Raw genomic sequence first — 26,498 nt, 5'->3', positions numbered from 1 at the left:
CTTACGCTACGCCTACATCCTACATCATCCACTGGAACATCATTCTTTTTTTTTTTGTTAAGTTATATTTTTGAGGTTTTGTTACTTTATTATTCACATAGAACAGTGGAGAGATGACAGTAAAAGTACTAGGTAGAGAGAGGGGAGCAGGATCAGCAAAGGACCTCGAGACGGGAATTGAACTCGGGTCGCCGTGAGCGCTGTCGGCACCGACGCCACTCTTTTGTGAATGAACGTACAACAGTTAGTGGACCCTAGTAAAAAAATAATGTATTTAAAATACCTTTATTTTATGCTAAATGATGTTTTATTAACAAGGTTCGGGAGGAGCACGTCAGATACCTAGCCTGATTATCACAAGAGGAGCTCACTCAAGCTAATCAACGCTACAAATTTAAATACAGCTGACTTGCCTCCATCCATTTGATGGTTTATCAGCATCCCTCCACCACCCCATCTTATCACTCCAAGTTCTCACTACACCTAGGGGGGTTATCTGGGTTCGGGCCATTCCTGAGCTCAGAGCCCTTCCCCGGACAGCACGCCAAATATGCATTACTATACTCCGGCTAATTATATGTAAGCATGAACGTGTGAAGTATAGTTCACAATAATAAGTTTAATGAAACTTTATTGGGAGTACTACTTATGCATAATGAACATTTCTTAATATTAAGCCTAAAATTTGTTTTAATATAATTTTAATGAAGATCCTATGATTTTGAATATTGTCTGTCTTTAAATACAAAGTATTTAAAGTGTACCTAAAGTATACTTGCAATTGTTCCACTTTAGCACAATCAAATATACTTAAGTATATATTTAGTTGGACTTCAGCACTACTTCCACACAATTAAAGTGTATTAAGTATAAAATTAGTTGTTCCAGTTTAGCAGACTTTAAGTATATTAGTTTAGTATACCAAAAGTACAATTGCAGAGTATTTTTATTAAGTACACAAATATGTAAATGTATTTGTAGTATATTTAGCATAAAAATAAATGTATTTCAAATACATTTTAGCTTATTTATTTTTCACTAGGGAAAGCTAGAGATTACGGTTTATAAAGTTTTAAATATGGATATTTGTCACAAACACATCGATTTGCTTCAGAAGGCCATTATTAACCCCCTGGAGCTGTGTGGAGCACTTTTTATGATAGATGAATGCACTTTATTTTGCTTCAAAATCTCAAAAGCCATTCACTGCCATTATAAAGCTTGAAACATTTTTTAAAGGAGAAGTCCACTTCCAGAACAAAAATTTACAGATAATGTACTCACCCCTTGTCATCCAAGATGTTCATGTCTTTCTTTCTTCAGTCATAAAGAAATGATGTTTTCTGAGGAAAACATTTCAGCATTTTTCTCCATATAGTGGACTTCTATGGTGCTCCGAGTTTTAACTTCTAAAATGCAGTTTAAATGCGGCTTCAAACAATCCCAAATGCGGTTGTAAACGATCCCAGCCAACGAAGAAAGGTCTTGTCTAGCGAAACAATCGGTTTTTATACTTTTTAATGTCGAACGCTCGTCTTGTCTTATTCTGCTTGAACTCTGTTTTTTTTCCAGTTCATGACAGTTAAGGTATGTCGAAAAACTCCCATCTCATGTTCTCCCTCAACTTCGAAATTGTCCTATATCGCTGTTTTACCTTTTTTGTTAAGGGTGTTTGATCTTCTTTGCATGTTCACATTGCAAAGACTGGGTGGGTACTTCTGCAGCGATGTAGGATGATTTTGAAATGATTTTTGAAGTTGAGGGAGAAAATACAATCAGAGTTTTTCCACATACCCTAACTGTCTTGAGCCAGAATACACAGAGTTCAGGCAGAGCAAGACAAGACGAGCGTTTGAGATTAAAAAGTATTTAAATTATGTTCAAACTCAGGGCACCATATCAGTCCATTACATGGAGAAAAATCCTGAAATGTGTCCTCAAAAAACACAATTTCTTTGCAACTGAAGAAAGAAAGACATGAACATCTTGGATGACAAGGGGGGTGAGTACATTATCTGTAAATTGTAGTTCTGGAAGTGGATCTCGCCTTTAATATAACTCGGATTGTATTCATCTAAAAGAAGAAAGTCTAATACAACTAGGATGGCTTGACAGGTAAATCATGAGTAAATCATGAAGTCATTTTCATTTCTGAGTGAACTATCCCCTTAACATAGAGCTAGCAAACTGAGATCGGGGACTCCAAAAAGGACACTGAAAAACTTCCTCTCTACTGTAGGTCTAAAATTGAGGAAAACTGAAGTGAAGGCCCAACTGTAGTATGAATATCACCACTATTACTTTCACACTCCCAGGACTGGGTCTGAGATATACTACTGTTATTTCCATAACTTCAGCCCTCACATAGAGAAACTAAAATATTTGCCCTGAAGACATGTGTGGAAGAACATTTCACATTCCTGATTAAGAAATCTCCTGGATGACTGGAAAACATTCCTCTGTGTGCGAATAATAGTGATTATTTGTGCCTCAAGACAGGAGGGAATGTCAAAGCATCAAGTGGCGTTTATTTAATTTAACAGACGTCAGTTAATAAAACAACATTGTTTAGTCTGGATGTCATCTAAACAGTCTTTTTCTGCAGTTATGCCTGCTCCCCTGCATTTCGATGGCCACGCGCTGGTGTCATGGAGTGAGACGGATATCACCATTGCCATTCCCTGGTACATGGGTCTTATGTTTCGCACCCGCAAAAGCACAGGCGTTCTACTACAAGCCAGTGCTGGAGAGTTTTCAAAGATTAGTCTTATGGTGAGTGTTGTGTTTCAGTAATCCACTGCGTTCAGTACTGTTTTGTATGATACACCTGCTTTAATAAAGCAGATAACTGAGACTTGTATTAGTTTTCTCAGCTTTTTGTTTTGTGTTTACAGGTGAACAACAGACACCTTCGGTTCCAGGTGTTTCTGGGTGTCAGACGTGTGGCGCTCTTAGATTTTCCTCAGGTATGCGTGGATAACGGTGAATGGCACCATGTGCTCGTCGAGCTCAAGAGTGGAAAAGATGGCAAAGACATTAAATATATGGCTCTCGTGTCTTTGGACTATGGCATGTTTCAGGTATATGATCTATGAAGTAACAAGCTGAAAAAATTGACATTTAAAAAAAAAAAGACAAAAACACACTACAAAATAAATACAATTTTAATTAATTTGATTTATTATATTGTTTTGTTGTTTAGAGGACAGTGGAGATCGGTAATGAGCTGCCTGGGCTTAAACTGAGAAACTTGTTTATCGGTGGACTGCTTAAGAAAGATGACACAGTGCAGGCTGGATTTACTGGCTGCATGCAGGTATACTCATATACACACATATTTACGTTGTTCAAAGGTGTTTATTGTCTTATTTACAAGGGTATTTTGTAGGGTGTCCGAATGGGCGAGACCTCCACCAACACTGCCAACATCAACATACGGCATGCGTCGCGAATCCGTGTGAAAGACGGATGTAACGTACCTGATGCGTGTCAGTCCAACCTGTGTCCATCTCACAGTCGCTGCACAGACAACTGGGCGTCACACACGTGTGTCTGCGAGTCAGGTAACACCAATAGTGCTGCAAAAGGACTGAAAAGTTCAACAATATCTCCGATTGAGGTGTTGTGTTGCTGGATGTAATAATGGACATAGTGGTCGCCATTTACTCCCGACATCTGAGCCGCTGAAGATGCAGTGGATTACATTTGTTTGTGAAGGGAATGTGCCTCCTGATCTACATAAATGTGTCTTTTTTATGAATCTCTGCAATCACCTTTCCTAATAATGTGGTAGTTAGCAGGTTTCAGCTAAACACGCTAAATGCGGCTAAAGTAAACAATCTCTCAGAGCAGTAGAGAGAAGAGAGGGGTGGGGTGTGCAAAGCTCATTTGCATTTAAAGAAACAATACGAGAATAACAGAATGAGATGATTTTTGCAGAGCTCATTTTGACAAGGTAAAAAGGGTGTTGTTTTACACAACCGTTGAGAATTTTTAACCAAAGTATATTATAGACTTTTCATTAAGACCCTAAACAATCATATCAACTTGTGGAAAATGGGCATCCGATGACCCCTTTAAAAAGGTAATTGCTTTTTTCCTCAGAACTGTGAGATATAAACACGTAATTGCGAGTTATAAATTCAGAATTGCGAGATATAAACTAGCAATTCTGACTTTTCTCAAATGCATGATATAAACTCACAACTGTGAATTATAAAGTCAGAATTTCGAGATAAAAACAATTCGCAATTCTGACTTTTCTTTTTCAGATATAAACTCATAGTTCTAACATTTTTTCTCAGAATTGCGTGATGTAAACTCACAATTGCAAGAAATAGTCAGAACTGTGAGATTAAAAACTCACAAATATGACTTTTCTCTGAGATAAACTTGCAATTGTGACTTTTTCCTCAGAATTGCATATTAACTCGCAATTGTGAGAAATAAAGTCAGACAATAAAGTTGTCTTTTTCACGCGCAAATTTTTTTCTCAGATAAAATCTTGCAATTTTTTTTTTCTTGCAAATGCAAGTTTGTATCACACAATTGTGACTTTTTTCTCAGAATTGTGAGATATAACCTCACAATTGCGAGTTATACAGTCCAATTTTGAGGGGAGAAAAATAGTATGTTCTCAGAATTGCGAGTTTATATCTCTCAATTCTGACTCACAATTGCGTGTTATAAAGTCAGAATTATGAGTTATAAACTCTCGAAATTTAAACTCACAATTCTGACTTTATTTCTCAAAATTATGACTTGATTTCTTAGAATTGCAAGTTTATATCATGCAATTCTGAGAAAATAAGTCAGAGTTGTGAGATAAAAGTTGCGATTTTTTTAATTCAGTGGCTGAAATAGACTTGCACGGAATTAAGATCTGAGTGTCTCATTTTATGAATCTGTGATACACACTCACTTTCTCAGTTCTCACTTTTCCCATTACTCCAGTCTTCAGTGTTACATGATCTTTCAGAAATCATTCTAATGTGCTGATATGCTGCTCAAGAAACATCATTCAGTGCTGTTATATCAGTGTTGAAAACAGTACCTTTTTTTTTTGAAAACTGAAACATTTTTCTGGATTGAAATCATTTGTTTTTCATTATAAATGCTTTAACTGCCACTTTTGTTCAATTTAATGCATCCTTCTGTAATACATGTATAAATTTCTTTAATAACGTCTTTCAAAAAATTTGGGTATATTATTTCACTTGAATTTCAGGTTCATGGTCCAAATAAAATAAAATAAAAAATAGATAAAACATACTGAATTGTAAAAAAAAAAGTATTTATTTATAACATTATAAATTAGACATTTAGAGCCTTCTGTATATGATTTCATTTTAAGGGCCAGATTTACTCAGCTCGCACCAGCGCAAACCCTCACTGGGCATTAAAAGACTTACTGTCAGGATTTACTAAAGACACGCAGTAGGAAATTAGCACTGAAAAGGCAAGGACACAGTTATTTTTTTGACTCACCTTATTAAATATGCATTTGTATGAGATTCCCTTTCGATCTGTAAATTTTTGGGAGGTGAGTATTTAAATGAATCAAGCAACTGGTCGCCATTATGGAAAGGATCTGGCTGCGTCTGTGTTTTTTAATGTGCACCTTGTCAGTAAATCACATGCAGAATTTTCCCGGCACTTTTATGGCATTGCGCTCTAACGCTAATTTGCTGTTTAGTAAATCTGTCCCTAAGTGTCTTGTTTTATGAATCTGTGACAAACACTTTCTTTCTCCATTTTCCTTTTCCTCAGGTTATTTTGGCAGGGACTGTGTGGATGCGTGCCTCTTGAACCCCTGTGAATACACTTCCTCCTGTGTTCGTAAACCCAGCACCAAACGTGGCTACAGCTGTGAGTGTGGACACAATTACTACGGACAATACTGTGAGCACAAGTGAGTATCTCTCTGTCTCTTTGATTAATTAATTCATGTTGCTCATGCATCAAGTTTTAGGGATATAAATTCAAATTGTTTTCATACATGAAAGCTGCCTCAAATCATGCAGCTCATTGAACAAAGATGTGCTAGTAGTCTTAAGCAATCAGATTGCACCATTCTGCATTCCCTTGAGCTGAAAAAAAAGATCCACGTCAATATTTAAAGGGACAGTTCTCTAAAAATTACAATACTGTTGTCGTTTATTCACCATCATGTCATTTAGCTGTTTTTGTGGATACAGTAAAAAAAGTTCAAAACAGCACTGGACCCCATTGACTTTCACTGCATATACAAAAAACACAGTCATAGAGGTTTGCAAATAATTGCACAACACACACACAAAAAAAAAAGATTTGGTTGAACTCTTTAATGTTCAGATTCGGTTAGGATTAAGAAAATTACCGGACTTTTGTTAAAGCTTGGTACTTGCTGAAACACGCTGACTGACAACAGCTTTTTTGTCTGATGGTCTGTTTCATGAACTGCCAAGGTTTTGTAAGCCCGAAAGCTGTGATAAAAGATGCTGGCAGTGTTTGTCACGATGATCTTTTAATTCTGGTGTTTCCTTTAATTGTGGTCATTCCACTTGTCTTTGACACCCACACTGTAAGGCTTTTATTTATAATGCAACAGGTAAAAGAATTCTCAGACTGCTGGTATTATCCAGTATTTAGCCAGACTTTCATCCATTTAAGATAAACTAAAGATAAAAAAACAGAAGCAAAGTTTTAAAAGCTTTCAATTTCTTTTAAATGTATTTTTTCCCTTCTTCCAAAAATTAGGAAAACACAGAAAAGAATTTCCACGAGTGGAGACGGGAGACTAATATAACAGTCTATTTTTGAAATGGTTTAGTTTCTGTTCTTTTCTTTTACCATGAAAAGACTCTCTTTTAAATGATCACAAAGGAAGTGAGCTTAGAATGATGTATTGCTTTCACACAAGCAATTTCATGTTTGCCTCGCAGTCAGAATCGACTGCTTTGATTTTACAGAAGAATTTCATGTCCAATTTCAAAGCAAATGCCCCCCTTTTCGAATTTCCAATCAGTCTTAGTTTCCATCATAAGCTCATTGAGTCTCAGTTTGAAGACTTTAGTTTTGCTAGACACTATTGCACTATTACTGTTTTATTTTTCTCTGTCTTTTTTCCCTCTTATTTTGTCGTTTGCGCACACACACAGAGGGGACCAACCATGTGCTCGCGGCTGGTGGGGATACCCGACCTGCGGGCCCTGTAACTGCGATGTCAGCAAAGGCTTCAAAAGGGACTGTAATAAAACCACAGGAGAGTGTAGCTGCAAGGTAAGCTGCAAGTGATCGCATGCTCCAGATTCTCAAGGGAAACCATTGGATTTTAGTCGTCCAGCAGTCACTCTTCACATAAATTGAACCATGTGGCTTTTATTGTATTAAGCGCACTACCGTATAAACCGGTTGAGGTTGGCAAGATTTTTAAATATTTTTAAGTCTCTCATACTCACAGAGACTGCATTTGTTTGATAAAAAAACAACAACAAAAATTGTCATATTGTGAAATGTTATTACAATTTTTTTTTCCTGTGATGGCAAAGCTAAATTTTCTGCAGTCATTAGTGTCATATGATCTTTTAGAAGTCATTCTTGGCTCAAAAAACATTTCTTCTTATTATTAATGTCAAAAAATAGCTGTGTCTTGATTTTTTTGTAAAAAAGATTTTTTTTTCTGGAATCCTTTTGATGAATAGAAAGTTCAAACGTTTTTACAGTCGCTTTTAAACGAATTTAATGCATGCTTGCTGACTAAAATTATTCATTTCTTTATCAAATATATATACAATTATACTTTATACTTAATACTTTAATTTATGGCAACTTGTTTTCACCATGAGATTAAAAAAAATTACAAAAGTAATTGTGACTTTTCATCTTACAATTCAAACTCACAGACCTTTTCTTTATAAAATATATATACAATTATACTTCATACTTAATACTTAATACTTTAATTTATGTAAGCTTGTTTTCACCATGAGATAAAAACAATTACAAAAGTAATTGTGACTTTTTATCTTACAATTCAAAGTTTTTTTCTCTAAATTTTGAGTTTATATCTCACAATTCTGTCTACATTTGTCAAAATTGTGAGATATAAAGTCAGAATTACAGTATATAAAGTCAGAACTGCATTTCTGCTATAGAAACTCGAAATTTTAAGACAAAAAGCCTGAATTATTATTATTTTCTTTTTTTAAGAATTGTGGCAGAAATGGGATTCAATATTCATTTTAGATTTATGCTCACAGAATTCCATTATTTTCTCATCCTTCCTTTTTATATATAGTTTAGGAACTCTTTTGATGAATAGAAAGTTAAAAAAAACAGCATTTGTTTGAAATAGAAATATTTTGTATCATTTTATAAATGTTTTACTGTCACTTTTAAACAAATTAAATGCATCAAATTTAATGCATGCTTGCTGAATGACATTATTAACTTCTTTAAAAAAACATTATACTTTATAATCTATGGAAACTTGTTTTCACCACAAGATTTTTAAAACATTACAAAAGTAATTGTGACTTTTTATCTCACAATTATATCTACATGTCTACTATTGTCAAAATTGTGAGATATAAAGTCAGAATTACAATATACAAAGTCAGAATTGTAAGATGTTAACTATAAACTTTAAATTCGGAGAAGAAAAGTTGTCATTGTGATATTTAAACTCGCAATTGTGAGAGAAAAGGCCAGAATTGTGAGGTTATTATTATTTTTTTTTAAATACTGTGGCAGAAATGGGATTCAATATTAATTTCAGGTTCATGCTCACAAAATTCCATTGTTTTCTTATCCTTCCTTTTTCAGGACAATTACTTTCAGCCTCTTGGTGAAGACAATTTGTTAAAAATGAAATATTTTTTTTTCAGGAAACCTTTTGATGAATAGAAAGTTTTCTAGAACAGCATTCTTTTGAAATAGAAATATTTTGAAACGTTATAAATGTTATTACTGTCACTTAAATGAAATGCATCAAAGTTAATGCATGCTTGCTGACAAAAATTATTACGGTGTTAAAAACATATATTATACTTTTTAATCCATAGCTTTGTTTCCACCATGAGATAATTTTTTTTTACAAAAGCAAGTGTGACTTTTTATCTATAATTCTAAGTTTATATTCTGAGAACTGCAAGATGTTACCTATAAACTTGCAATTCTAAGAAGAAAACTGTGGCAGAAATGGGCTTTAATATTAATTTCAGGTTCATGCTCACAAAATTGCATTATTTTCTCCTCCCCATTTTCCCAGGACAATTACTTTCGGCCTCTGGGTGCAGACACTTGCTATCCGTGCGATTGCTTTCACCTTGGAGCGCATTCCCGGACATGTGACCCTGTAACAGGCCAGTGCCCCTGTAAGATGGGAGTGGTGGGTCGTCAGTGCAACCGTTGTGACAACCCCTTCGCAGAGGTGACAGTCGGGGGATGTGTAGGTATGTGTGCTGTCAACTGGCCAGGATATCCGTTAACTGTTGTTAACCTCATTTCACAGACAGCTTGACAACATCTTGGACAATTGAATAAATAAGGGCAAAATATGAAAGCTATTTTCACACTCCAGTCATGAGCAGAATGCTTTTATATAAGCATAGAGTGAGGTTTCTTGGAGCAGAAATAATAGACATTTGTGAGTCCTATGATGGTCTTATCATTAAGACATAGCAATAAGTCTTGTCAGAGGCACTAAATGACATCTGTTTTGTAAGATTTCCCTCACTTTAACTTTTTTGTTATCTAGTGGTTTATGACGGTTGTCCCAAAGCCTTTGAAGACGGTATCTGGTGGCCCCGCACCATGTTTGGAGGTCCTGCAGCCACAAACTGCCCCAAAGGATCCAGTGGTACTGCCTTTAATCAAAACAATCAAAAGTTTGGAAACACTTGACTGAATCTGAAATGATTTTTGTAGACAGTGATATTTATTTACTATAAATGTAGGTGCAGATACAACTCTAATAGATATTGCTAGTAAATGCATATAGTTTATATGTACACACATGACAAACTACACACATTTTATTTTACAACTGCATGCTATTTTTCTAATTTTAAGATTTTACTGTAATTAAAGGGATAGTTCACCCAAAAATGAAAGTTCTGTCATTAATTACTCACCCTCATGTCGTTCCAAATGACATAAGACCTTCATTCATATTCTGAATAAAAATTAAGATACTTTTTAATGAAATCCGAGAGCTTTCTGACCCTGCATAGACAGCAACACAACTGACACATTCAAGGCCCAGAAAGGTAGTAAGGAAATTGTTAAAGTAGTCCATGTGACATCAGTGGTTCAACCGTAATTTAATGAAGCTACGAGATTTTCGTTTTTGGGTGAACTATCCCTTTAAGAAAACTAAAAGTATTAACAATAACGAAGTAGATGTGTCCAAACTTTTGAGTGGTAGTGCAGGTAGCAGGTTTCATCTTTTTCTTACATTACTGTTAAATGATATATCAATATATAATCCTCATTTGTCGTTTGACAGGCACAGCAATCCGTCATTGCAGCGATGATAAAGGTTGGTTTCCACCTGAGCTCTTCAACTGCACTTCCCTCAGCTTTTCAAAGCTAAAGAAAGAGGTTTGTGACTCCTTTGCTGGTTGACTCAAGTTGGAATTGCAGTCATGGAAGAAATTGTACAACTGACTATTAAATATTATACAGCAGTTTACACAATCCTAGAAGTGACCAGTGTTTTCTTCTTCATGTGTGACTTAGAGTGATGATCTTCATGCTAATGCTTCTCGAATGGATGGAGAGAGATCAAGAAGTCTTGCGGGCCTGCTGCACTCCGCCACCGACCACACAGATCGTCTGTTTGGGAATGACGTGAGGACTGCCTACCATCTGCTGGCCAGTGTATTAGAGCATGAGAGTCTGCAGCAGGGCTTTGAGCTCACCGCCACTCATGATGCTGATTTCAACAAGGTACAAACCTCAAACCCTTCACACTTGTTTCTAGAATCAAAGAGGATTTTAGTATCTTCACATTTAAGTTTAATCTGATGGGTTCAAGATGACCTCCAGCTCCGGCTGTCTTAACTAAAGGTCCAACTAATGACCATAAATGACCAGAAAGTATGTAAAGCTATCCATCTGTCCATCATTGCACTGAAGATACAGTTGAAGTCAAAAGTTTACATACACTTTGCAGAATCTGCGAAATGTTAATTATTTTACCAAAATAAAAGGGATCATACAAAATGCATGTTATTTTTTATATAGTACTGACCTGAATAAGATATTTTACATAAAAGATGTTTACATGTAGTCCACAAGAGAACATAATAGTTGAATTTATAAAAATTACCGTGTTCAAAAGTTTACATACACTTGATTCTTAATACTGTGTTGTTACCTGAATGATCCACAGCTGTGTCTTTTGTTTAGTGGTAGTTGTTCATGAGTCCCTTGTTTTGTCCTAAACAGTTAAACTGCCTGCTGTTCTTCAGAAAAATCCTTCAGGTCCCACAAATTCTTTGGTTTTTCAGCATTTTTGTGTATTTGAACCCTTTCCAACAATGATTGTATGAATTTTAGATCTATCTTTTCACACTGAGGACAACTGAAGGACTCATATGCAACTATTACAGAAGGTTCAAACACTTACTGATGCTCCAGAAGACACATGGTGCATATAGAGCAGGAGGGTGAAAACCTTTGAACTGAATGATGTGAACATTTTTCTTATTATGCCTAAATATCGTATTTTTCCATTTAGAACTGCCCTTAAGAAGCTACAGAAGAATCATACATGCTTCCCAGAAGACAAAATAAGTTAAATTTACCCTGATCTTCAATTTCAAAAAGTTTTCACCCCCCTGCTTTTAATGCATTGTGGTTCCTTCTGGAGCATCAGTGAGCGTTTGAACCTTCTGTAACAGTTGCCTTCAGTCCCTCAATTGTCCTCAGTGTGAAAAAATGGATCTCAAAATCATACAGTCATTGTTGGAAAGGGTTAAAATACACAAAAATGCTGAAAAACCAAAAAATTTGTGGGACCTGTTGAATTTTTCAAAAGAACAGCGGGCAGTTTAACTGTTCAGGACAAACAAGGGACTCATTAACAACTATCACTAAACAAAAAAACAGCTGTGGATCATTCAGGTAACAACAGTATTAAAAATCAAGTGTATGTGAACTTCTGAACTGGGTCATTTTTATAAATTTAACTATTATTTTCTTTTGTGGACTATATGTAAATGTCTTTTATGTGAAATATCTTATTCAGGTCAATACTAAATAAAAAATAACATGGATTTTGTATGATCCCTCTTATTTTGGTAAAATAACTGACATTTACCAACTGTAAATGTGCAACTCTAAATGTTGGCTTCTATCTAAGCTCTTGAACTAGACTTCCCTCAGCTTATCAGCTGGTTGATTGAAAATGGGAACTTTTTGGAACCCAAATCTTAATTGCTTAAAGGGTTAGTTCACCCAAAAATGAAAATTCTGTCATTAATTACTCACCCTCATGTCTTCCAAAGCCGTAAGACCTTCCTTCGTTGAATGATTATAGTCAAGAATTAAAGAACGTTACTCTTCTTTGTTGTGGTAGAACATCATTAAAGCTGGAAGTGCTATCCTTGACCCTGTCAACAAGGAGCACTGGGAGAAGATACAACGCTCTGATAGCGGGACGGCACATCTGCTGCACCACTTTGAGGAGTATGCCAACACTCTGGTACAGAACACGAGAAAGACCTACCTGAGGCCCTTTACCATCATCACTGACAACATGAGTTAGTATTGGGTTCTCCATCCTGTAGCATCTGCTCTGCTCAATTTTGAGTGTTTGACATAAAAATCTGTATCATTTTCTTTACAAACAGTTGTTGCGTTGGATTTTCTGGACTCCACTGTAAACCAAGACAAGATTCCTCGATTTCAGGAAGTTAAGGAGGTGTACTCAAAAGATCTAGAGTCATCTGTTGTGTTCCCAAGCCTGCTCGCCATGGCGAAAAAGTACAAAGGTTCTTACTTTGAAACTTGTTTCTTTGTATTATCGGTAATATAATGGAAATGTGTAATGTTTAAGCTTAATTCTAAACTTTATTATGTCTTATTCACTATAGATGCTTTTACCACAGAGCCTCCAGCCCAGATTGAACCAACTGAATCTTACATCAGTTTGGATGGATCAGATACTATTGATCTAACACCATCCATTAAGAAAAGACGCCATGCAGAACAACCCGATCCACCTGCTGTTGTGATGGTGATGATCTACAGGTCTCTGGGGCGACTACTTCCAGAGAGTTATGATCCGGACCGCCGTAGTCTTAGGTAGAACGTCAGCCTGATTTATTTACATGCAGTACAAACAAAAGATTTCCTTTTTCAAGAGATGCTATGCTAAAAAAAAACGATATCAGCTAAAATCAGTAATATTTAAATAATAATTATGGATGCATTAATATTACAATTCCGGTCATATGATAAGCTGATAATTACTTTCATTCTGGTAAATAGCTGATACTGAACATTTCATCTAAGTAGATTCCAATTTAAAGACTAAAAACTAAAATCAGCCAGTTTAAAAGCTAAAAGTGACGTAACAAAATACTAAAAGTAACACAACAACATTATAATGTACAGTATGAAAACTTAAAATTTATTATGAGATTAGCTAAATATTTTTTAAAGATTAACTTGAAGTGAGTGTTAGCTGACAGAAAAGGTAATCTACATGTAAAAATAGAGCAAATGAGCATGAACAATTAAGTATCTAATATATGGAAGGTCATTTTCACCACATAGGAAAGTAGCATTCTTTGGTAAATCATAATTATGAATTAGATAAGAAGTCAAAATTATGAGTCATACAGTCATAATTATGTGACAGAAAATCAAAACTGACATAGTCATTAGATAAAAAGTTGGAATTATGACATAAAATACCAAATACTGAGGAAAAAAGTCAAAATTATGGAATATTAAGTCATAATTATGAAACAAAAATTCAAAATTATGATGTATTAAGTCATGATTATGAGATAAAAAGTTAAAATGATGGCTTAAAATGCCAAATATTGGAGGAAAAAGTCAATATTTTGAGATGCCAAATCAAAATTATAACATAAAAAGTCAAAATTATAAGTACGACAGTCATAATTATGTGACAAAGTCAAAACTGACATACTAAACCATGTTTATAAAATAAAAAGTCAACATATATGATATAAAATGCTAAATATTACAGATACTGACTTTTTTTTATAAATATGACTTATATTTATAAAAAAAAGTCAAAATTCTAACTCAATAAATCATGATTATGAGATAAAAAGTTGAAATTATTACTTAAAATGCCAAATATTGAAGAAATAAGTGAAAATTATGAGATACTAAGTCTTAATTATGAAAAAAAGTGAAAATTAGGACATAAGTCATGATTATGATAAAACGTTGAAATTATGACTTAAATGCCAAAAAGGGGAAAAGATAAAATTATGGCATACTAAGTCAGAATTTTGAAATAAAAAGTAAGATGAGATAAGCATATATTATGAGATAAAAAGTCAAGAAGATGACATAGAAATTATGAGATAAAAAGTCAAAATAATGTCACACTAAAGTCAAAATGATGACAAAATGTATATTTTATGTTATATTGTAACTTTTTCGTCATAATGTTGACGTTTTATCTCGTAATTATGACTTCGGATTTCATAATATAGATTTTTATTTCATGAATATTATTTACCAAAGCATTTTTTTTTCATTCTTCTGGAAATATCAACCAGTGATAAAAAAGATAATTCTAACCAATATAGTAACAATATGACCATATCAAGATAAATGTCTTTTTTTATTCTGGTGCTTTTTCATATATCTGCTCTACACATTCCCAGACTGCCCACTCGTCCTGTCATCAACACACCTGTAGTGAGCATTGTGGTCCACAGGGATGGAGAACCTCTCTCCACCCCACTCCAAAGACCCATCACGCTGAACTTCAGGCTCCTGGAGACCCACGAGAGGACCAAACCCGCGTGCGTTTACTGGAACCACTCCATCCCGTGAGTCCTTAATGAATCAACAGATTATATTTCAGAAGAAACCCATCTCTGCTTGCGCTGTGATTATAGAATCATTTCTAATTCTATATATATATTTTATTTGTGTCATTCCTGCTCTCATCTGATAGAGTTTCTGGTGGAGGCGCCTGGTCTTCTAAAGGCTGCGAGCTGGTCTTCAGGAACTTGACTCATATCAGCTGCCAGTGCAACCACATGACCAGCTTTGCTGTTCTCATGGACATCTCCAAACGAGAGGTCAGACACAACCAGATATTCTGGTGTATATGCATTTTTGCTAGCGTACAGCCAGCTAACTGTTTTTTAAACACTGTCATCTTGTCTATAGCATGGTGATGTTCTTCCTCTAAAAGTGGTGACCTACACAACAGTGTCTGCCTCTCTGGTTGCCCTCCTCATTACCTTCCTCCTGCTGGCCATTCTTCGCAAGCTGCGCTCTAACCTACACAGCATCCACAAGAACCTGGTGGCCGCCATCTTCCTCTCTGAGCTCATCTTCCTCACTGGCATCAATCAGACCGACAGTCCGGTGAGTTTTTAGATTATAATATTGGAAGCATTATTTTATTGATTTTATGTGATTCTAAACCTGTTTCTTGTCTGATTTGTAGTTTGTATGTACAGTTGTGGCCATTCTGCTACATTATTCGTACATGTGCGCATTTGCCTGGATGTTTGTGGAGGGGCTGCATATCTATCGCATGCTGACAGAGATGCGTAACATCAACCAGGGGCACATGCGCTTCTACTACGCCATCGGCTGGGGGATTCCTGCTATTATCACTGGTACTGATTGATGCTCAGTCGCTTACTTACTTAGGTCATAGTTTGCTACCTGACTATATGTGTATGATATTATATACAGTTGAAGTCAAAAGTTTACATACCGTACACCTTGCAGAATCTGCAAAATGTTAATTATTTTACCAAAATATAAGGGGTCATACAAAATACCTGAATAAGATATTTCACATAAAAGTAATTTACATATAGTCCACAAGAGAAAATAATAGTTGAATTTATAGAAATTACCTTTTTTCAAAAGTTTACATACACTTGATTTCTAATACTTTTGTTTTGTTACATGAATGATCCACAGCTGTTTTGTTTTTTTTTTGTTGTTGTTGTTTATTGATAGTTGTTCATGAGTCTCTTGTTTGTCCTGAACAGTTAAACTGCCTTCTGTTCTTCACAAATTCTGTGGTTTTTCAGCATTTTTGTGTATTTCAACTCTTTTCAACAATGACTGTATGATTTTGAGATCCATCTTTTCACACTGAAGACAGCTGAGGGACTCATATGCAACTATTACAGAAGGCTCAAATGCTCACTGATGCTCCAGAAGGAAAAATGATGCATTAAGAGCAGGGGGTGAAAACCTTTGAACAGAATGAAGATGTGTACATTTTTCTTATTTCAACTAAATATAATGTATTTTTTCAGCTAGTACTACCCTTCAGAAGCTACAGAAGCTCAGTTGTGTGAAAAGATGGATCTTATAATCACACAGTCGTTGTTGGAAAGGGTTCAAATACACAAAAAATGCTGTTTGCAATTTGTGGGAAATGCAAAATGCAAAAAATGCAATTTGTGGGAGCTGAAGGATTTTCTGAAGAACAGCGGGCAGTTTAACTGTTAGGGACTCATGTAAGGGACTCATAAACAACTATCACTACACTAAAAACACAGCTGTAAATCATTCAGGTAACAACACAGTATTAAGAATCAAGTGTATGTAAACTTTTGAACAGGGTCATTGTTATAAATTTAACTATTATTTTCTCCTGTGAACTATATGTAAATGTCTTTTATGTGAAACATATTATTCAGTCAGTACTAAATAAAAAATAACATGCATTTTGTATCCCTCTTATTTTGGTAAAATCTGCAAGGTGTATGTAAACAATATTTTGGATTAAATCTGAGAGCTTTCGGACCCTTCATAGACAGCGTAAGCAAACTCAAGGCCTAGAAAGGTAGAAAGGACATCATTAAAATAGTCCATGTGACATCAGTTGCTCATCCTTAATTGTATGCAAAAGTCTTTGACACAGCTTCTCAAGAAACTCACGACTGAAAAATGTGCTTGTTGAAAATCTACCAGCATACTCATCAATGAAAATACATTTTTTTGGCATTTCTCTCTCTCTTTCCACACACACACACACAGACACACACACACACACATATATGTATATATATATATATATATATATACTGATTGTGCACGATTGCCAATTAATTGTCTCTTGTCAGGTCTGGCTGTGGGATTGGATCCTCAAGGTTATGGAAACCCCGACTTCTGCTGGCTCTCTGTTTATGACACTCTTATCTGGAGCATCACAGGACCAATCTCCATAGTAGTGCTGGTCAGTTTGTGTATTTCATTCTTGTTTAACACAGTGGAAATGTTGCTTTCTTTTTCATCTCCCAACTGATTGGTTTTGAGTAAATAAGGAAAAACAAATCTCTTTGTTTAACAGATAAATATAGTTCTAATTGTGCTGGCGGGCAAAGCCGCATGTGGACGGCGTCAGCGAACAGAAAAGTCAGGGGCAATGTAAGTTCAGCAAGAATGCTTAAAGGTCAAAGTGAACAATACTGAAATACAAATGACCTGAAGCAGGTAAAAACAAATCTTTTTTAACACTTTCATTTGCTCTTGTGCAGCTCTGCTCTGCGAGTAGCCTTTCTCCTCCTGTTGCTCATCAGTGCCACCTGGCTGCTGGGTCTCATGGCTGTCAACAGTGATGTGCTGACCTTCCACTACCTCTTTGCCATCCTCAGCTGCTTACAGGTACATATGTTTACTGTTTGTCACAACAGAAATTAGGGATTTCTTTTTTTTCAATATGTGATATCATTCTTTGGTTTTCCAGCATCTTTTGTGTATTTGAACCCTTTCCAACAATGACTGTATGATTTTGAGATCCATATTTTCACACTGAGGACAACAGAGGGACTCATATGCACTATTACAGAAGGCTCAAACACTCACTGATGCTCCAGGAGGAAACACACTACATTAAGAGCCGAGGGTGAAAACTTTTGGAATTTGAAGATCAGGGTAAATTGAAATTATTTTCTCTCCTGGGAAACATGTATCTTCTGCAACTTCTAAAGGTACTAAAGGTAAAAAAAATTATATTTAGGCAAAAATGTACACATCTTCATTCTGTTCAAAAGTTTACACCCCTGGTTTGGATCCTCAAGGAAACCCAGACTTCTGCTGGCTCTCTGTTTATGATACTGTTATCTAGAGCATCACAGGACCAATCTCCATAGTAGTGCTGGTCAGTTTGTGTATTTTATTTGCCTAAAATGATATTTAGGCAAAAATGTACACATATTCGTTCTGTTTAAAAGTTTACACCCCTGGCTCTCAATGCATCGTGTTTTCCTTCTGAAGCATCAGTGAGTGTTTGAACCTTCTGTAATAGTTGCATATGAGTCTCTAAGTTGTCCTCAGTGTGAAAATATGAATCTAAAAATCATACAGTCATTGTTGGAAAGGGTACAAATACACAAAAAATGCTGGAAAACCAAAGAATTTGTTAGACCTGAAGGAGATGTGTGATGTGTATTTTTTCATTCCAGGGAATTTGCATCTTTTTTTTCCACTGTATTCTCAACAAAGACGTGAGGAGGAACTTGAAAAGTGTCTTTACAGGGAAGAAAGTTCCAGTTGACGATCCCAGTACAACACGGGCAACATTACTCACAGTGAGTTTGACACATGTTAAAAACAAACAAGTTAATTAAAAATGTAAAGATTCATGTATAGGCCCAATGTATTTACTGATGAATCACTAACAGTGAGTCTCTTCATCTGTCATCTCAGCGTTCTCTGAATGGTGACGTCTACACAGAGGATGGAGGTCTGTACCGGACCACCATTGGAGAGTCCACTGTATCTCTAGAGAGCTCTGTTAGATCGGGCAAGAGTCACGGCAGCAGCTACCTTGTTTCCACACTCAGGTAATACACCAGGAGTGATTTTTGATTTGAGTTTTTTATACTGAATGCCACAACTGACCAATCAGAATCAAGTATTTCAAAAACATCCATGTTTAATTTAAAATGCTAATGTGAAATATCTCCATACCTGCTGCTAAACTTTTTAACACAAGAATCGTGTATCATTTGAACTTCCCCAGACCTTAGTTTTTCTCTCATATATTAATGGACTAAATATATCTGGAATTACAAACTCGTGAACTCATGCAGTATTTGCCTGCAGCTGTGCTGGCAGCTGTTTCACTAACCTATTTGCACCAATTATTATCTGTTACATTGTGCTTGGACGTCTCAAAGGGGCATTTGGTTTTTAGGTCATATCTTTAGATGAGACTAAGTTCATTATGATTATCAATGGGGCCACTTTAGCAATATTTATGACTCTTATTTTTTACCACAACCACTGACAGAGTCCTACAGTATTGTAAAAGGTATCCTAATTCACAGGATGTCATTTGTTATGTATATTACAAATATACATTTGTTATGTATATTACAAATTGGATGCAATGTGTATTGATACATGTGTTTTATTTCTTAGATGCACAAAGTGTAGCGGTAAAGCACGTGGTGTTTACATAGAAATGTTATTAACTAATGAAAGAAAAATTCCTGGTTGTCATATGTGTAATATTGCTATATTGGCAGCAGCTGCATATGTGAACATTTCACTGAATAACTTTAGTGTGACTACACTTGATGTAATGATTGATTCAAATTCACAGTATTTCAGTAATAATGCATAGGCTTTATATTGTTTTCACACAGGGAGAAGAAACGCAGCATATCGTCCAATGGTGGAAATGTGGGGCATAATGAAGGAGACTCATCCCTCTTTTTCCACAAGAGTAAAAAGGCAGAAGGTGAGGACCGAAATAACACTTATGCAACTGTTTTTAAGACCACTGAAGGCTCAGCTGGTGTCATAGAACTTGTGAATACTCATTTTCTGTTATTATTCAGACTCAGATTCAGACAGTGAGCTCTCAGTGGATGAACACAGCAGCTCCTATGCTTCCTCCCACTCTTCGGACAGTGAAGATGAAGCCAGACATTCCAGGACCAAATGGAATAATGAGAGAACGCCCATCCACAGCACTCCTAAAGGTGCCTGCAGCCCCTATTGTGACCTCTGACCTGCTCTTTTACATGTTTTATTCATATTTATACTTGAATGTTTGATAACTTCACTCATGTTGTTCTGCAGTTGATGCCGTGTCTGGTCAAGGGAAGCCATACTGGCCGGAGGAGCCGCCCACAGCCAGTGAAAGCGAGGATCCGCATGGTCCAGAGAAACTGCGGGTGGAAACGAAAGTGAATGTGGAGCTTCATCAAGGGAATAAATTAAATCACAATGGAGATGTGTCTCAAAGTGAGAGTTCACCCAGTCAGCCAAACAGCAACCAGTTACCCAGAAGAGGTGAGCAACAACTGCTTAAACTAAAAAGTACAACTACTTAAAAAATGTTAAAACAAAAAACCTAAAAATAAATAAATAATTAAACAAGAGAGTGAAAACACAGTAGTACTTTAAATTGAAAAACAAAAATATATTTTACGTGTATTTTATGCATAATACATGTGTTGTATATTAAAATCAAATAGATAACTAAAAATAAAAAATGAAAAGAAACTATTTCTTTGAAAAGAATATATACACATGAATTTTACTACAAAATTATTTTTTCTAATTAGATTATTTTTTTTTATTTTAAATATATATTGTAAAGTATCTATACACACACATACGTTCTTAAAAGAACAAGATCATGTATGTTCAAATATTTTAGATTTTATTTTATGAATATATAATATATATAAATATATATTTATAAATAAATAAGAATTTTAAGTCAAATTGATGCTAAAAATTAAAATTAAACTGAATTATTATTTTTTAAGATCTATTTTTTGCCTTTATTGTGATAGGACAGATCAGAATTGACAGGAAGTGAAGTGGGAGAGAGAGGGGGGGTGGGATTGGGAAAGGTCTTGAGTCAGGATTCGAACACGGGACGCCCAGAGCTCAATGGCGCTGTATGCCAGCATGCTGCCCACAAGGCTATCGGTGCCAACAACAAAATTATTTTTTAAAAGAATAAATATTTATTTCTAAATATATTTTTTTATTTCTAAAATATTTTTGAATTTAATTATATATTGTTATGTTAACTATCTACACACACACACATGTATATATAACCTTTTTAAAAGAACAAGACCATGTATATTAAAATAATTTGTAATAATTATTATATATGAATATATATATATATATATATATATATATATTAGATGTTTATATATATAAAAATAATTTGATGCTAAAATGTGATGGTTATTTAGTTATTTGTTTATTTCTAAATATTTCACATTGAATTCTGTCTATACATTAATTTTATTACAAAATTAAAATATTTTTACTTATATTAAAATATTTTTACATTTTAATTATATATTGTTATGTATCTATACACACACACACACACGTATGTATATATAACCTTTTTAAAAGAACAAGATCGTATATATAAAATTTTTTTATCATTTTAATATATGAATAATATATATATAAATATATATTTTAGATTTATATATAAAAACTAAACTAAAAAAACTAAAACGAAACATTTTTTTTAAGAATATTTATTTATTTCTAAATACTTCACATTAAATTGTGCCTATACATGAATTTTTTTAACATATTTTATATATATATATATATTATATTATGTTATATTCACTTTTATTAGGCATTTTAAAGAACAAAATCACATATCCACCCCCACTGACGGACAAGAACATGAAGAACCGCTTGAGGGAGAAGCTCAGCGACTACAACCCACCCCAGATCCCCCGAAAGACTCCATCGGTGGGCTCAAACGAGGGGGTTCGCTCAGGAACCGAGGCCAACAGCATCATCATCAAACCCCCTCCATTATCACCCCAGTCTGCACTGAACGGCATCACCGTGGAGCTGAGCACGAGTCCCGTCACCCTGGCAGACGAAGACTTTGATTCTGAGTGAGTTGGATGTCAAATGCTGATCATTAGGATTTCTTTAGTCACATTCTGAATGTAACACCTCTCTGTCTTTCTCTTGCTAGTGGCAGCAATGAAACATCAATATGAATCTTCGTGAAGGATGCTGAATGAACTGGAACGGGTCTGAACCAGTTTCTGTGTCCCCACTAGTATTAAAGCACAACAAAAATGGTCCTGCTCTGAAGTTGTTTTTAGTATTTATAAACGTTCGTTTTATACAAATGGATGCTAGCTGTCCCAGAAAGTGCTACATTGTCCAAATTGATCTGGACGAGGACAGAAACGTTTTCTGACGCCAAAATGGATAAAGCTGATCTGATCTGGAGTTACAGCAAAAGACTTTGATATTAATTAGCATTTGTACAGTTCAGAATTCATCAGTCATAAACACATGACTTATGACATGTAAGTAATGTTTATAGTTACATTTTGTATTTTAGATGTGTAATAGGGTTATTTGTAAAATTGTAAATTAGGATTTCACCGTGATGCCAATACTGAGTATTTATGTTTACTGTGGTATTTTTTACAGCACTGTTTTGAATGTTTATTTTGTGATTTTTTTTAAATACGGTGCATTGTTAAGCAGATGTAGCTCAATTTGTTGTTTTCTTTCCCCCAGACGAATTATTAGTAAGATGTCCATCATACACACTGTCTGTCATTGGGTTCAATGGGCATTTGTGTTTTACAGTAATTACCTCTGACAGTATTTTTTCGCTTGTGTTCAGCATGCCTTAATGTCTCTGCCAGTGCTGTACAGAGAAAAACAGTGTTTTGTTTCATTTGCTCTGCATCTAATTTACCAACAGAGAATCTAAAGATTCCTAAAGTGCCTGTCGACTATTTTATAGCTCTGCCAAACCTTTGTGTAAATAGTATAGACTGAGAAATTCAGGGAGCCGTTGTTTTGTTTTTACTCATGTTAAAGGTCAATCTATGTGAAAGTGATGTCAGGTCAGTAACTATGTAATCTTTAATAGTTTATAGAAGCATTTATTGATTTGTAGTCCTTATGTGAACACACATTATCACATGAAATAGATTAAATGTGTATCCATGAAATACCTCCATTACTTGTCAAAGCTCGTAGATATTAGATACCAGCATGTAAAATAAGGTATTTATATTCTTACTATTCGCACTGATAATACATTTGAACATTGTAAATAAATGAATTTTAAAAATGTAATTCAAAACTCTGTAGGATCTTGTATCTTTTTTTCCTTACAGAAATGACTCTGGTAATATTGCTCTGGTATCCACCTTACTCTTCAAAGCGCAAGTAAACCTATGGCCGAGATTTCCGGTTCATTAGCCGCTAAAGGGGAATAACGAGAAGAATAACAATGTGCAGTAAATGGTAAAACGGTTTGCACTACAAACCAGTGTGCTCATAATTAAGCTAATATGTTAAAATAATATAGTAAGAAACACCTATTTGCAATATCAAGCAGCAAAACAAGCTGTTCTGTACAGCTAAAAATAGCTGGATGCAGATGATACCGGAAGCCACACCCATAAAATGGCCATGCCCACCCTTATGGGAAAAATAAGGTGGATTATTTTGATATAATTCCTGCAATATTAGCATATTGGAATGATTTCTGAAATGATCATGTGACACTGTAGACTGAAGTAATGATGCTGAAAATTCAGCTTTGTGTCACAGAAATAATTTACATTTGAAAATATATTCAAATAAAAATTAAATGTGTGTAATATTTCACAATATTCTGAATTGAACATTTTTTAATCAAATAAATGCAGCCTTGGTAAACAAAATATTTAGAAAAACCTAACTTACCAACACCAAATGTTTGAATTTAAGTGAACAAATAAAAATTAACTAAAATACTTATTAAATATGTTCTATTTCATCTACCATGGTACTGAATGATTATTGAAGACAAAAATGGCATATATATTTACATGATTATTTATATGATAAGAACCATATAATTATGGCAACATATTTAAAAATCATGGGATGTTTAAATAAATAAATGTACATTTGAGGTCAAAAGTTTACATACACCTTGCAGAATCTGCAAAATGTTATTTTACCAAAATAAGAGGGATCATACAAAATGCATGTTATTTTTTTCTTTAGTACTGACCTGAATAAGATATTTCACATAAAAGACATATACATATAGTCATCAAGAGAAAATAATAGTTAAATTTATAAAAATGATTTTTTTTGTTTTGTTTTGTTTTTTTTGTTTTTTTTTGTTTTTTTGCCTGCTGTTTTTCAGAAACATTCTTCAGGTCCCACAAATTCTTTGGTTTTTCAGCATTTTTGTGTATTTTAACCCTTTCCAACATTGACTGTATGACTTTAAGAGCCATCTTTTCACACTGAGGACAACTGAAGGACTGAAGTCAACTGCAACAGAAGGTTCAACTGAGGCTCACTGATGCTCCAGAAGGAACCATGATGCATTAAAAGCAGGGGGTGAAAACTTTTTGAATTTGATGATCTGAAGGGCAGTACTAAATAAAAAATATATTTAGACAAAATTTGAAAAAAAAAAAAAAAGTACAAATTATCATTCTGTTCAAAAGTGTACACCCCTCGCTCTGCTTAGGACAAACAAATTCATGAACAACTATCACTAAAAAAAATGTTTTCCTTCTGCATCAGTGAGTGTTTGAACCTTCTGTAATAGTTGCATATGAGTCCCTCAGCTGTCCTCAGTGTGAAAATATGGATCTCAAAATCAGTCATTGTTGGAAAGGGTTCAAATACACAAAAATGCTGAAAAACCTAAGAATTTGTGGGACCTGAAGGATTTTGTTCAGGACAAGCAAGGGACTCATGAACAACTATCGCTAAACAAAAACACACAGCTGTGGATCATTCAGGTAACAACACAGTATTAAAAATCAAGTGTATGTAAACTTTTGAACAGTCATTTGAATAAATTCAACTATTATTTTCTCTTGTGGACTATATGTTGACATCTTTTATGTGAAATATCTTATTTAGGTCAGTACTAAATAAGAAATAACATGCATTTTGTATGCATTCCTGTTACTTTGGTAAAATAATTGACGTTTTGCAGATTTTGCACGGTGTATTTAACCTTTTTGACTTCAACTGTACGTTTAGTATTATTGTACATTTTGCTACAGCATGTTGTGTGTGACTTTTGTTATTGCGTGTATTTAATACAATTAAATAGAACGTGTAATTAAAACAAAACGTATCATTTGTGGCAAGGTTCAGCCGTTTAAATGTAAACACGTTGATCTGTCATTGAGCGCCACCTAGTGGACACACGGTCATCCAGCGTTAGACGTTAACTGCAGTGCAAACACCCAAAACGAGTCAAACAAGACATGTCACATAGCTGTCCAGACGTAAAGGCGTGTGTTCACGTTTAAACACGTCTACTTAAAAAAAAGAATTACAGACATAACATAAACCCTCGCGTTTGTTTTACTGTCGTGTGCGTATATGACGCATAAACTTTAAGCATGGATTGACAGAGTTATAGGATTAATCTCCACCTCACTTGTTAAGACACAACTGGGCCTCTATTGTTGTTCAATATGTACAACACATACACTAATTCGAGCACATGTTACTTCATTCACGAAGAAGGGTGCGTTTCTATGTGATAAGAGACGACTGTCAATTATCGGCCCCTTTAAGAACGTCTGTCGCTGTCACTGACGAAATTTCCTGGTGTGAAGTGAGTCTCGCTGGGTATCAACAACAGATTGAAACGAAGCCCGAATGATGGTTTGCAGTTTGCATGCGATTCTAATCTGCAGGAACGCTGGAAATAACATCTGACAGCTCAGGGAATCGCATCGGTAGATCAATGTGTCCGCTCGGGCATTCAACGCTGGGTTTCATATCGAGCTGGTAGCAGGTGGCGACGGCGCGGGGCGAAGCTCGAATATTCATGCCTTTCTGTTAATGAAACTTAATTACGAATTCCGTGCAAGGTGGGTAAGAAAACTTTCTTTTCCTTTCTGGTTGTTAATCCCGCGGCGGGCGGGGCGCTTGTTACAATGTGACAGACTGAAGAAGCTTTTGTTACATTGTTGCGTTCGAATTCTCAAACTCATTTATAGCGCGCCCGACACTCGCGCGAATGTGCCACATTGTTTGTAGTTCTTGCACAGCTGCCGCGCGTTTTCTGTACATACGTTTATTTCACGCTTTTTGTTAATCTATTATGCGGCTTAATGTGACAACCACCGCTTAGCCTCAAGACGAGGTAAGAAAACGATTTTAAATATTTTCCACTAGCACGAAAGCCGCCATTCTACACGGCATCGATCTACAAGATGTTTCATAGTGACGAAAGGCTTTTAGTTCAAGGCATCAATCGACATTCTATTGATGGTGCAACTGTGTCAACCCTCGATGTT

At 35.1% G+C, this 26,498-nt stretch overlaps 2 protein-coding genes across 5 annotated transcripts in view; both read left to right on the top strand.

Moving 5' to 3' along the window:
* Positions 1 to 23,334, top strand: part of celsr1b (cadherin EGF LAG seven-pass G-type receptor 1b) — a 71,770-nt gene extending 48,436 nt beyond the window's left edge. The window contains exons 9-35 of the mRNA XM_051100031.1: positions 2,606 to 2,772; positions 2,895 to 3,080; positions 3,203 to 3,316; positions 3,389 to 3,563; positions 5,770 to 5,911; positions 7,140 to 7,260; positions 9,251 to 9,434; positions 9,740 to 9,841; positions 10,490 to 10,584; positions 10,723 to 10,932; positions 12,566 to 12,749; positions 12,840 to 12,980; positions 13,083 to 13,293; positions 14,862 to 15,029; positions 15,158 to 15,284; positions 15,376 to 15,576; positions 15,659 to 15,833; positions 17,304 to 17,416; positions 17,531 to 17,607; positions 17,718 to 17,844; positions 18,645 to 18,770; positions 18,889 to 19,025; positions 19,833 to 19,927; positions 20,028 to 20,171; positions 20,272 to 20,484; positions 21,818 to 22,088; positions 22,172 to 23,334. Coding sequence (XP_050955988.1) covers positions 2,606 to 2,772; positions 2,895 to 3,080; positions 3,203 to 3,316; positions 3,389 to 3,563; positions 5,770 to 5,911; positions 7,140 to 7,260; positions 9,251 to 9,434; positions 9,740 to 9,841; positions 10,490 to 10,584; positions 10,723 to 10,932; positions 12,566 to 12,749; positions 12,840 to 12,980; positions 13,083 to 13,293; positions 14,862 to 15,029; positions 15,158 to 15,284; positions 15,376 to 15,576; positions 15,659 to 15,833; positions 17,304 to 17,416; positions 17,531 to 17,607; positions 17,718 to 17,844; positions 18,645 to 18,770; positions 18,889 to 19,025; positions 19,833 to 19,927; positions 20,028 to 20,171; positions 20,272 to 20,484; positions 21,818 to 22,088; positions 22,172 to 22,196 — 4,031 coding nt within the window. The 3' untranslated portion in view covers positions 22,197 to 23,334. The remainder of the gene's footprint in view (positions 1 to 2,605; positions 2,773 to 2,894; positions 3,081 to 3,202; positions 3,317 to 3,388; positions 3,564 to 5,769; positions 5,912 to 7,139; positions 7,261 to 9,250; positions 9,435 to 9,739; positions 9,842 to 10,489; positions 10,585 to 10,722; positions 10,933 to 12,565; positions 12,750 to 12,839; positions 12,981 to 13,082; positions 13,294 to 14,861; positions 15,030 to 15,157; positions 15,285 to 15,375; positions 15,577 to 15,658; positions 15,834 to 17,303; positions 17,417 to 17,530; positions 17,608 to 17,717; positions 17,845 to 18,644; positions 18,771 to 18,888; positions 19,026 to 19,832; positions 19,928 to 20,027; positions 20,172 to 20,271; positions 20,485 to 21,817; positions 22,089 to 22,171) is intronic.
* Positions 23,335 to 25,786: 2,452 nt separating this feature from the next.
* The window catches only part of gramd4b (GRAM domain containing 4b), a 48,194-nt gene continuing 47,482 nt past the window's right edge, over positions 25,787 to 26,498 (top strand). For 2 of the 4 annotated variants that reach the window (XM_051100310.1, XM_051100307.1), the window contains exon 1: positions 25,787 to 26,069. In XM_051100310.1, the coding sequence (XP_050956267.1) occupies positions 26,041 to 26,069 (29 nt within the window). In that variant the 5' untranslated portion in view covers positions 25,787 to 26,040. Of the gene's footprint in view, positions 26,070 to 26,209; positions 26,345 to 26,498 lie in introns of those variants that run through there. The other 2 variants (XM_051100308.1, XM_051100311.1) reach the window with 2 other exon arrangements.

The sequence above is a fragment of the Labeo rohita genome, chromosome 25, assembly GCF_022985175.1.
Source record: "Labeo rohita strain BAU-BD-2019 chromosome 25, IGBB_LRoh.1.0, whole genome shotgun sequence".
NCBI classification, from domain to species: domain Eukaryota; kingdom Metazoa; phylum Chordata; class Actinopteri; order Cypriniformes; family Cyprinidae; genus Labeo; species Labeo rohita.
Note: the sequence above shows the minus strand (reverse complement) of the source record. Positions and strands in the feature narration are given on the sequence as shown.